Here is a 13193-nt window from a genome sequence, read left to right on the forward strand (position 1 = left end):
CCCATCTTGGGGCCTCATAACAGTCACCTAATTGGCTTGGGGACCTAGATCCCATGTCAACCTATGACAGAAAATCAATTTATTTTTTGACCAACAAGTATAAAAAGAGGTCTACCCCTCTCATTTCAAAGCTAAGCAATTACCTAAAAAATTCAAGATCTCAATTATACTCTTACAAGTTCAAGTGAGCAAAAAATCAATCTTCTATCAAGCATTGAAGCAGAAGTGAAATTCAAGCATTGGAGATGACATTAATATTATATATTTTATGAAGACTATCTACATGAAACCCTAATTCCTTATGAAGACAATCAAAACTTCATTAAAGGTATATTATTAGGTTTTCATTTATTTTCAACCTTTCCCTCAAAAGTATTTTACTACAGTACTTCATTTAGATTTCCAATTCAATTTCATGGCTAATTCCAAAATTGGGATTTGACCTAAGGCAAACCCCTATTCCCAACAATTTCCCCCCTTTCACTATGTGTAGGAATAGGTACAGAGTTGTGCTCGAGAGGATTGACAAGATTTGTAGACATGAATAGGTTCACCTTTGACAATGAGATTCAGAGGACTAGGGTGACCACCACCATGATCCTAAAAAATCAGGCCAAATTTTTGGAAATAGATCTGAACCATCCTCTTCTACTCAGATCCAGGTTGGTGGCTTTGTATGACGATTGTAGCTTACTGTTTCTATCAAATTGCTTCAATAATTCACTATTTTCCCCTAATCTTTAACAATTAAAAAATTCAACTTAACCTTAGGGAAAGAAGAGCCTCATTTAGGAGGCCTAGAATTTGATCACAATCTTGATCTATCAATCCTAGATCTATCAAATTGCTATCTTTCCCTAAAGTAATGGTAAATTAAGCAAAAATAGCGGTTTTATGACATTTTATGGTGAAACCCTAATTTTCACCCATTGCAGAGATATTTAAATTGAGGAGTGGTGTGGTGCTTCATGTCATTCGCTTGGTGTTGGGAGATGCATATTTATGAGGCAATGATCGTTATATAGTGAACATAGACGTGGCCTTGATGTTTGTTGCCATGCTTTTTGATGTAGCGAGGAAATTAATTTGGATAGATTGTGTGGAGGTTTGAAGGGATTCATTTCTTATGTTATCCCTAGCCAAGGTTTGATTTCAAATGGGGGTATGCAACTCAAGCTTGGAAAAAATGATGATGACCCTTTGTAGGTGTTTGTATGAATGTGGTGGCAAGGCACAATCAGGCAAGCACTGTCATCAACTTCCTAAAAGAATGTTTGGTGGATCGTGTTGCATCTGGTGAGATCTGGTGGGCTAACACCCTGGTGGATAAAGATAAGGAGGAGTTGCACTACTACATCAAATGATGAGGCTAGGTGAGGATAGGCTATCGCAGGGGCCTTTTTTTGGTTTGTTCGTCAATCTTGGTCTTTTGGCCACGTATATTGTGGTGGGTATATAATATACTATCTTGTTGTTATCCCACTAAGCATTTTGTTGTGTATGCCCAACTTATATTTGTTATGGGTAGGTTTGGATGTTTCTATGATGGGTTCTAGTATGTTGTGTATAACTATGGTCCTAGGGTTGGTTTTTGTTGTTGGTCACTCATGGAGATCTACCCAAAATAGGGGCTATAATTTGTTAATAATGTAAAATATTTTGAACTTAATATACATTTATGGCTTCGATAGCTCTACATTAACTGATCATCAAGAAAAAAAATTGAGGAGAAGCTCTTTTATGAAATTGCAAATCATCTCAAAGTCTAATTTTACCTTGAATATTTTGAGGAGAATGACAATTACTGACCAAGAAATGTAGACTACTAGAAGAAGAATCCCTTCTAGAAATAAAGTTGCATTAGAACTCAAGATTTTTTTTGAGGAAAAACATATAGAATGTCGTGCATAAAGAAGCCCATTAGATAGACCAAAGGAAAAAATATCAATACTTTCCCAATATCTACCAATGCTACAACCAAATTTTTTAATAGAGCCATTGGGACTAAATTGATAACAAAAAATGATTCAATTATTAACTTCTAACAACATTCTAGTTGGGTTTGTTGCCAAACCCTCTTACATTCAAGGAAATAATCATGATTGAGTTGATTTAGGACACTTGAAGCCAAAATATGTTCTTAAATTTTGGATGTATCATGGTCAATTTCACACTATGCCTTGAGTACCCCATGTCTCCCTTTCTTTTTAATTCTAAATTTGCTTAATACCCAAAACCCAAGTATAAACATATTTTTCTTAGTTCCTTTAAAATATTCTAATTTTAAGTTGTATTATGAATTCATTATCGGAAGATGATCTTGTTTATCATAGTCCATAATAGGAGTTTTAGGTACATGCTAAGCTTCTCAAATGCAAAAGTCACTTGAATATCAAGAGATTAAGAATTATGATTAATCAAAATAGGGTTTTGGACAGAAACCATAGGCTTGGCATCAAAGGAGCCTGATTGGCATAAGCAATAGCTATTGAAACATCCAAGCATTCATAGGAACGTGGAAGACCATGTACAATATGATCTTGTTGCTTATTAAAATGATTTATACCCTACAAGTGAGCATGACTTTCATGATCCTACATCAATAATCAGATACAATTTCAAACCAAAATAATGCAAACTTAAACAAATAACTAAGCTTCTCTTGCTTATTTACACAAATAGTGCTCAATCTCTTTAGTTTAAAATTAAAAAAAACTTATTTGATTATGAAACAAATGAATCAAGACAATAAAAATCTATTTTTATCTTAAAACATCTTGATATTGTTGGTATTGGCATGTTATGATAATTAAGTTGCGGTGTTGTTATTCTTACCATCGAAATTCAATCCGCATTAGAATGTTATTGTTGAACATTAATATTAGAAACTAGGTCCCCTATTTATGACCTCACATATTCGTAACTTCTGGTCAAAAGCATTAACCCCTTGATTAAAAAAACATCCAGAAAGTTTGGTTGGAAAAAGTTCGATGATGAATTAATGAAAATTAGCCTATGGCGTCATGAACGTTAGGTATCCACTAGTGTCTGAAACCTAAAATATCTTCCGTTTAATCATCAAAAAACCTACGGTAGCGTGCAATTTTCGCACCGGGGCAAAGAAAACTTTTACTGTGTCGTAAGCTATAAAAATATCTGTGTGATATTTATCTTACCGACTATAGATTTACGTGGCAACACGGAGCAGCGTCATCCACGCTCATCCAATACTATAAATCTTCCTTCATCACCACACATTTTTTCACCAGCAAATCTGCAGATCCCAAATTCTTGAAAGTTTGAATAGCTTGAAATTTGCATTAATGGCGGAGGTTCTTCCAGGTATATCTCACGGCTACGTGGAGGAAGGCAAACCCTACGGTGAGGGTGTGAAAAACACACACGAAGTGGGTGTTCCGGGAAACCTGAATCGCACCAATAGATCTGTAAGTTTTTGTTTTATATCAACGTTTATGATTTAGTTTAGTTGAGTTCATGGGATGAAATGAATTAATGTGTTTACAGTCAAGCGATGAGGAAGAAGGGAGAGAGAAGATAAAGGAGGGACTGAAGGAGAAGCTTGTTGGACCAAGAAAAGGAGGAGAAGATGTGTATCAAGAACAAGAAGGAAAGGATTGGTGGGATGATGTGTATCAAGAGAAAGAAGAGAAGGAATGGGAGGATGATGTGTATCAAGAGGATCGAGTTAAAAAATGGGTCTATGGACAAAGAAAAGAAGGGGAAGATATGCATCAAGAGAAATGGTTCACTGGATTAGAGAAAGAATGGGAAGATATGCATCCAGAGAATCAAGAGAAATAATGGTTCTTTGGACAAAGAAAAGAAGGGGATGATGTGCATCACGAGAGTCGAGAAGAAATGGTTTTCTGACAGAGAAAAAGAGGAGATGGTGTGCATCAAGTGAAAGAAGAGAAGAAATGGGGTGAAGATGTGCACCAAGAGAAACAAGAGAATAAATGGTTCTTTGGACAACAAAAGGATGAGGAAAAGATGCATCAAGAAAACCAAGAGAAGAAAAGAATTTTTGGATAGAGAAATGAACGTGAAGATGTGCATTGACATAAGGAAGAGAAGGGATGGGGCAAAGACATGCCTCTAAAGAAACAAGATAATAAATGTTTCCTGGACATAAGAAAGAAGGGGAACATGTGCATCAAGAGAACCAAGAATCAATTTTTCTGTAATGTTGATATATTAATAAAAAATATTTAATAATAATGCTTTTTTTTCTTGTATTATATCTATCTTAGATATACATGAGTTCAATATAGTAATAAGTTGTCTTAACACTTGATGTGTTATTAGAGAGGTTTTAATTGTGTCTTTTTGAGTATTCATCATTAAAAGTAGTAGTCCATACACTAGTAGATATGATTGAGGATAACAATCTAAACATCTAAATTAAAAATGAAATTCACTTTGATGTCTTTAGTTTAATTGAAATTCCTAATCATTCACTAACTCAAATATCTTCATTTATATGTTTTTTAAAATTACATAATAAATGATAAACTATTTTAAAGTATTATAGATTAAACTGATATATAAGATCATTTTGTTAAATAATATTATATTAAATTTAAGTTGTTTTTGATCTTATAATTTTCATATTTGAAAAAGAGCATAAATGACCTTGTTCTCAAAAATTAAAATGTGTCTTTTATTTGTTTTTAGTCATATGATAATTTTTTAACTACAATATATTATTAAATTTATTTTCTATCTTGAGAATTTGAATTACTATTGTGGCATAGAAATTAGGATTCATCAAAAGATAAGTAGATCAAATCAAAACATTAAGCATGATAGCTCAATCAAAGAAATACTCATTGCAATGAACCTAATTCTAAAGCACATTCAATGAAGGTATGAAAATGAAGCATTCAAAAGAAAACATTATGCAAACCAGACGTAGAGTTGAATACTTCTTCCATGCGGCTCCATTGTTGTTCTTTCCTCTTCAATAATTTTGTGGATCTCACCTACAAGTGCTCTCACAATTGAAAGCAAAAAGCTCAAGAGTACTAGAACTAAAATTTGATAGTTTGACAGCAATTCGGATTTCAAGAAGTAAATTGAAGGGGTTGATTGAAGAAAAATTATCCAATTTATAGAGAAGTTGGAGAAGTGACAAGATTGGCATGATGCAATTCAAATGGAAATTGCAAATCAATATGTTAATTATGACAAATTATGCAAATTATGCACTTTCCATGCACAATTTTGATTGATTGATTATGACACATTTCATGTCAAAATTGATTGATTAATCAATTATGACAATTTCATGACAAATTGAAATGCCACTCCCATAGAATTAGGAGATGAAATAGGAGGGAAAAAGAATTAGAAATTTGAAAATTAGGAAATTGAAATTGATGACAAATTAGGAAATTGGAATTAGAAATTGATGAAAAATAGGATTTAGGAATTAGTGAATTAATTAATAATTTTTCATTTATTAATCAATTCACAAAGAAGAATAATTAGACAATTAAATAAAGATTTAATTGTAATAAGAAGACTTAGGATAAATAAGTAATTTATTTAATCCTAAAGGAAGAAATGACAAATTAGGTTAAATGACTAAATCATAAAACCCTAGAAGACGAATTAGAAATGCGAAAATGACAGTTAGGTCTTGATTAGAGATAATTAATGTCATGATTTTGAATTGATAAAGGACCAATGCGACAGAATGATTTGATTGATAGACGCGCCAATTGACAAGGAACAATGACAAATTGATCCAACTTGACATAATTGAGACAGATAATGATTGATAGTGAAATGATCGCAAAATGACAAGATTGACAAGAGGACGAGGATCAATGATAAAATAGATTGCAAGATGACAAGATTGATAATGACCACGATCAATGACAAATTGATCGCAAGATGACAAGATTGAACATGACAACGATCGATGACAAATCGATCGTTAAAATGACAAGATTGAAGGATTGATGATAAATCGACAAGATTGATAAGAGGACAAAACCCTAATCAGGATTAACGATGTCCAAAATGATAAGATTGATGATAAGATTGATAAGATTGATAGGGGGACAAAACCCTAATTAGGATTGACGATGTCCAAAATGATGACAAATGAATACGCATATTGATGTGACAGAGTAAAATCGATCAAAATCATGACTGGATAATGTTGTCGACAAGACCAAATTTGAGGACGAGATGATTGAGGAATGTAGAAGAATGACTCAATGTTCGCAAATGATAAAGACCAAGTGCGTGACATAGGAGAAATGTTAATGCGACGCAAAAACCTAAAATGAGGCAATGCGCAAATGTTAAAGTATGACCTCGCAAGCGTTGACCATTTTTAGGTGTCTACATTTTGCCCCTCTTTGAGACAATGCGATTCTGAGCGTTGTTTCAAAGAACAATAACGAAATGCCCCAGACAATAATAATGACATATGAAAATGCCCCAGACAATAACAATGACATATGCATGCCCCCTCGAGGAATTGGCCAGAAACATGCACAAAAGAACAATGCGATTCTGAGCATTGTTTCAAAGAACAACAATAATGACATATGCATGCCCCCTCGAGGAATTGGCCGGAAACATGCGGAAAAGAGGCCAATTGATTGATAAAAATGACAGGATCAAACGGACTGACAAGCGGAGATCGGATGCATGACAAACAAGCAATGTAAGGTGCACAAGACCGCGACCAACATAAGATGGAGAGGACACACGTCCATCTATGCAATGACAAAGAGCTATAAATGAGACCAAGAGGGTGAAAAATGACTCATTTGCACTAGCTAAAGAGGAGGATTTGTTGCTCTGGACAAGGACACTTGCAGATAGATGGCGAACATTCCAATGGCGGGTCACCTTGGAGAACGTGTACGCACATTCAGACGACTGGACGATGCAGGAGCAGCGGTATGTATCTCGAAAACCCATGTTTTTGATTTCATGAATTTTGATGGCTTACGGGACATTGCGGGGCCCACAGGGGACACCAAAATGGACATCTGCGCTTGTGTCATCTAAACCTGCGCTTGTGTAAGGAGTTCTGCGCTTGTGTATGAATACACAAGCGCAATTCATCTAACACAGGCGCAAGTTTCTCCAACACAAGCGCAAGTTGTCAAAAAACCCTAGTTTTGAGGTGAAATTGCATGCAAATGACCTAACAGGGGGGGGGAAGGGTAGGATAGGGTAATGTGGATGAAAAACACCCTGATTTTATCATGAAAATGAAGACATGCAACTGACAAAATGATGCCCCGATTGTGATGCAGAGTCGACAATATCCATTGATCGCACGGGAGAATCGACCGGACTGTTTCATGCTACGACATAGACTCAGGAGCACAGAGAGAGACACATTAGCTGGACTAGGATTGGCGAGGAGAGACTATACTGGAGGACATTATATGAGGGTGCAGTTCCACCGGAGCGGAGAGCACCTTCATATCGGGCACGATCGAGGACAGAGAGCAGGTCACGCTCTCGGAGGTCATTGAGCAGCATAGGAGTGAGTGGATCGATGAGACCACCACAGCCAGGACCAGGAGGGACATCATCTGCGAGACATGGCAGGGATGAGGAGGACAGAGGGAGCACCCAGTGACAGAGGCACGTGCTCCATATGACAGACAGTGGACATTATGTAGTTTGACATTATGTAGTCAGCCTGCGGGCCATACTTAGGATAGACAGTCCGATTTTGTACTCCGACATTATTATGATAGGTGATATGATATGCATCGATATGATGGATGCAATATGTTATGACTTATGGTTTTTTTGCATGTATGGATGACTTATGCACTGGTTTATGAACATGTATGGATGTATTTTTATGTATTTTTGATGCATTTATGAAATGAAATGGATAAAATGCTTGATGTAATATGTGATGGAATGCAAATGCATTGACCAAATGTATGCAGGACACAATATGGTTTTGGATATCGGAGCACTAGACCGAACTGACTATCCGACCGGACGGAAGAAGTGTTAGTAAGAAGAAATAAGACAGAGGACAATTAGAGATGATGAAAATTTGCTTTCAGTAATGCACTTTGTAGGTGAGAACCTTTATTTTTATTTAGCAAAATGGATGCGTAGCATCATGGCATTGAAGGCCAGAGCTGAAATGCAATCCCTTTTTGCGTAAGACAGACACAACATAGACAAACGACAATCATAATCAAAAAAGAAAGGGATCATGAGCCATCCCGGTCACCCTAAATCACACAGTGACATCATCGAGCAACATAGGAACATGATCGAAGCCAAAGATAAATCAATTAAAAAGATAAGATGCACAAATTCAAGCAAATCAAACAAACATCTTGATCTTCATTGTCAAAAGTTGAACGTGCTGATAGGACGATCATGCTGTCTGGTTTCAGGAAATGCGGTACCCCGTCTAAGACAGGACACAGTCTGGTTTCGAGTATACCACACCCCGTATAAGACCCATGATAATGTGACAAGGACAAATGATTTTTTTTTGATGCTGATATTCGAGTGATAAGACAATTGTGATCAGTTTGAATGTTTGAGTTGACTGAAAAGGTTCATCTATTAAAGCATGATTTCATTAAAGCACAATGTTTGATTACGAGTCGTTGGAGGAATGCTCACTGATCTGTCAATGCATAAAGGGAATACTTTATTGCAAAAATGCATGTTTTTGGTTTTTGGAGTTTTACAATTTTTTTGTGTTCATTTTTTTTCAGGACTTTATTTGATTTTTAGAGATTTTTTCAGGACATTTTTCGATTTTTATGGATTTCTTTCAGGACATTTTTTAATTTTTTATGAATTTTTTCAGGACATTTTTCAATTTTTATGACTTTTTTCATGACATTTTGAGATTTTTATGAATTTTTTTCAGGACATTTTGAGATTTTTATGAATTTTTTCAAATTTTGCCCCCAGTGTCTAGCAAGGCAAGGAATATGACAAACGGATAAATAGGCTTGCTGAAATGATGGTGGATAGAGGGAAGACAAAGGCCTTTTATGATGGAGACAATATGGATGCAATTTTCAAGGGCTATTGCGTGATGGGACAAGCGACTGGATATGACAATGTAAAGCAGGAACATGGCATGAGGGACATGTCAAGAGGTGTTTGAAACCATGTTTTGCATTTCGCGTCCTTATGTCAAATCAAGATCAAGGAATGAAAATGAGTGTATGGATAGTGATAAGATATGGATAGGATAAGCAAGACCAAGAATGGATAAAGGACATGGACTGAAGGTCGGGATAGGATAAGGGATAGTGGCAAAAAGTTGCAATAAGGTAGGGAATATGGATGAAAGGTTATAATAAGCAAATGGATAAATGACCAAAAGCTATGATAGACTAAAAGCTGCAAACAAGATGCGTGATGCTCATGATTATTCTCAGCCTTGTCAAGATCAAAGATGGAAAGGGAAAATGGACATGAGGGATGATAGGATAATGGAAGGGTAATGACATGGCATGATAGGATAATGAAGGGCAATAGGATATGAAGGAGGAAAACTGCCCCCAAGTGTGATTGTGCAAGAAGTTCATGGATTACGCATGACGCCTGTTTGCCAGGTTTTCATCACGGTACTTGCCCAAAGCGCCTGTTTGCCAGGTTTTCACCAGTGGACGAATTATTTTTCTTTATTTTTTTTCTTTTGCTTTTTTTTTCTTTTTTTTTTTTTTACTTTTTTCTTTTTTTTTTTGATTTTTTGACTTTTTCAATAGAATATGGACACATGATAGGGGATGGAAGAAGGACTCAAGCGTCTTTTTATTTGGATAGTAGCCTTGAAATAAATGGACCATGACCTTTTAAAAGTATGCTCAAAGATGTTGGTAGGATAAGGACATGGAAAATGAGATGAAACTAAGGCCAGGATTTATGCAAAGGATTGGACCAAAGGCATGGAAGGATGGAAAATATGTATTGGATAATGGATAGGGTGTTGGAAGAATTGGGCTTCAGTGGATGGAAATGAAGGCAAAATCGACATTGGCACACACCTTGAGGAGTGATGGACTAATGGAGGAAAAATGGATCTCAGATTGTGAGATTTGGATGGAGGAATGGATAGTGATTTTGGGACATAAGGGCCCAAAACGGATGAAGAATGTGATGGAGGAACAAATTTGAGAGGGTTGGATGGAGGAATAGCAATTTTGGATGCCAAGTTGGATGGTTCTTTTTGTGCTTCAAGGAGCTTCTTAGGGATCCACATGGTTTTTGATTTTTTATGCTTTTGTGGTTCCTTGGAGTGCATTGCTTGCACAAGGGATTTAGGAACCCATATATATTTTGACTTTGCTTTATGTTGCTCAATGGGCCTTTGTGGCCTTTTGGATATTTCTTTTTCTTTATAGATCATATTTTTCTTTGTTTTGACATGTCGATTAGATTTGACATGTCGATTAGATTGGACATGTTGATCCTTGAATACATGTGGATTTCTAGACTTATGATGCTTATACTTGGCATCCAAATTGCTTGGAGGAGGGAATGAATGTTGGTGTGGATGGGAATGATATGGAGGCATGCGGGATGGATGGAAGGTTCTCCAAGATGTGTGCCTTTGCTGATGTTGCATAGGAGATGGAGGGATATAGGGACCTAGAATGGATGGAAGCGATGATGGGGAAAGTGGACATTTGGATTTTGACTTTGAAGGGATACCAACGCCTTGAGTGTGAGCTCTGTAACCATGACCATTAGTATACTCTTTGATATGGAAGGGTTCTTGCTTGTAAAGGTCTACCCCTTTGCCTTTATCAATATTTTGACTAATAGGATACTCTTTTCTTTGGGAAGAAGACGCGAGTCCATTATGAGGTGGACGTGATATGAGAGAAATAATGAGATCTTGAAGTGGATCGGATTGCACCAAAGTGGAAGAACCCATTATGCATGTAGGGGGTTCATGAACATCTTGCACTGACATGTTAGAATCATGAGGGGTATCAGGATCATGTAGTAGACATGGTTCAATGGTAGGCTCTTCAAGAGATGGAATGGAAGAAATAATGGGATTGTCAAAAGAAATGCAATCTTGGAGTGGATATGCGGGATTAGGACCTGGAGGTGGAGGGACAAGTGGATCTTGTGGAGGATCTGAAGGAATGATTTGATCTTGACAAGGAGGAAGATCATTGGAATCTTCTTTAAAGGTGCTTTGCTCTTGACTTTCAATGGGATCATCAGAAAGGATGGAAAGGATATCTGGATCTTTCTCAGGAAGTGGAATGTCAATGGGATTTGAAAGGATATTGTGTTCTTGGAATGAAAGGGGATCATTTGGGATTGAATGGACTGGGATATCGTGATCTTGCTCGGGGAATGGAGTGTCAATAGGACTTTGGATAAGATGGACAAGAATAGGGGAATCATCATGAGTGTCTGGGAACATGGGGTCCTGGTCAACAATTGGATGGGGTGATAAGGTTTCAGGATCTTGATCTTGATTTTCCTTAGGACACGTTTCTTCGTGCTCTAAATTATCCTCTTGACATGAGGTTGGACTTTGGATATGCATGGAGGATTCTGACAAGGAATCAATGCTTTGGCATGAAGGGGATGCACTTTGAACATTTGCGATGGATTCTGGCAAGGAATCAATGCTTGAACATGAGGAAGAGGGACTTCGAATGGGGTCCTCTAAAACAGGTAATGGCAATAAAGTGCATGATGGCATTGGGTCTTGTATTTCTGCAACATGACAAGGATATATGTCACGAGTTGGATTATCTTGGCAATCAATTATGGATAGCTCTTGGATAATTGCATCCTTGGGTGTATTGTTTGATGAGGACAATATGGAAGGTTCTTGTGAAACTTCTAAAGGTGTAGGGATAGATGCCACTAGAGAGTCAATTTTCTTGTGAGGGGATGAGGCATTGCTAGACATAAGTGTATTATCTTTATCTTCCTCAAAAGACTCACTTAGTTTTTTCCTTAAGAGCATTGCAATAAGGCCACCTTTCTTTCGAGGTTTTGACATAGTTGGACTTGGAATTTGAACTTGTTTTTGATTTGATGTCATGTTTTGATATTGGACTTGGTTTAACTGTTCTGACATGTTTGAAACTTGGCTTGGTGTGTGTTGCAACCTTTGTTTTTGAATGTTTGGTGGTAGTTGTTGACATTGATATGTTGATTGAATTTGAACTTGTTTTTGATTTGATGTCATTTTTTGATATTGAACTAGATGTTGATCATTTTGGTTTGACATGTTCAAAATTTGGCTTGGTGCATGTTGCAAGTTTTGTTTTTGAATTGGTGATTGTGGTTGTTGACATTGATATTCCACCATTGGTTGAACCATTTGTTGACATTGTATAGTTGGTTGGACATTTTGTTGAAATTGAACCATTGGTTGTGTTGGTTGCATATGTTGAACAATTGGTTGTGTCATTGGTTGTGATGGTTGAAAATATGATTGATAGTAAACACCTTCTTGTTCTTGTTGTGGAGGCACATAATGTTGAAATTGATGTTGTCTCCTTTCTTGTAATTGTTTCATCATCTCTATTTGGGAGAGGAGAGCTGGTATGTCTGATCGTTCAAGAAGAGATCTTACATTAATTGGCTCAAAATTTTGACCTGGAAATTTTCGAAACATTTTGGACATTTGAGATCTTATCTTCTCACTGTTTATCACTTTTTGCTCCAATATCTCCTTTTCTTGAGCTAGTTTCTCCTCTAGTTTTTGTATTTGGACATTTAAATCATCATGATAAGTTTGACCAATGTTGCTTTGTTGTTGGGTTGAATAGAATTGTGATTGCATTGTCGGTTGATATGTCAAACTTTGTTGCATCATTGGTGCTTGGAACCTTGTTTCAATAGACATGTCACTATGCAAATGCAATATTTTTGGAATTTTTCAAGTATAATGTATGATATGCAACTAAATGCGAACTAAATAAATGAAAATGCAATCTATGTTAAGAATGCAATCTATGTTTTTGGTTGTTTTTGAAGATTTTGACAAACTTTTGAAATGCAAATCTAAGAGAGGAACCTTGGGAAATTGGAATGATGTCTAGACCTCAAAGGACAAAAGGACTTAATAGACAAAGGACAAGATGACAATGTCTCCCCTATATGCTTGGATACTAAGCTAGGTTTGACGAAATGATATTGATGACAAAAAGGACAAAAGA

At 36.4% G+C, this 13193-nt stretch overlaps 1 protein-coding gene across 1 annotated transcript; it reads left to right on the plus strand.

Annotated features, from left to right (window-relative positions):
• The first annotated feature begins 3250 nt into the window (after window positions 1–3250).
• On the plus strand, window positions 3251–4259 carry LOC131050003 (uncharacterized). Its single transcript, XM_057984129.2, has 2 exons — window positions 3251–3446; window positions 3526–4259. The coding sequence occupies exons 1-2, from the start codon at window positions 3324–3326 to the stop codon at window positions 3820–3822; spliced, it is 420 nt and encodes a 139-aa protein (XP_057840112.1). The 5' UTR covers window positions 3251–3323; the 3' UTR covers window positions 3823–4259.
• Window positions 4260–13193: the final 8934 nt, after the last annotated feature.

This window comes from Cryptomeria japonica, chromosome 4 (assembly GCF_030272615.1).
Source record: "Cryptomeria japonica chromosome 4, Sugi_1.0, whole genome shotgun sequence".
NCBI lineage: Eukaryota > Viridiplantae > Streptophyta > Pinopsida > Cupressales > Cupressaceae > Cryptomeria > Cryptomeria japonica.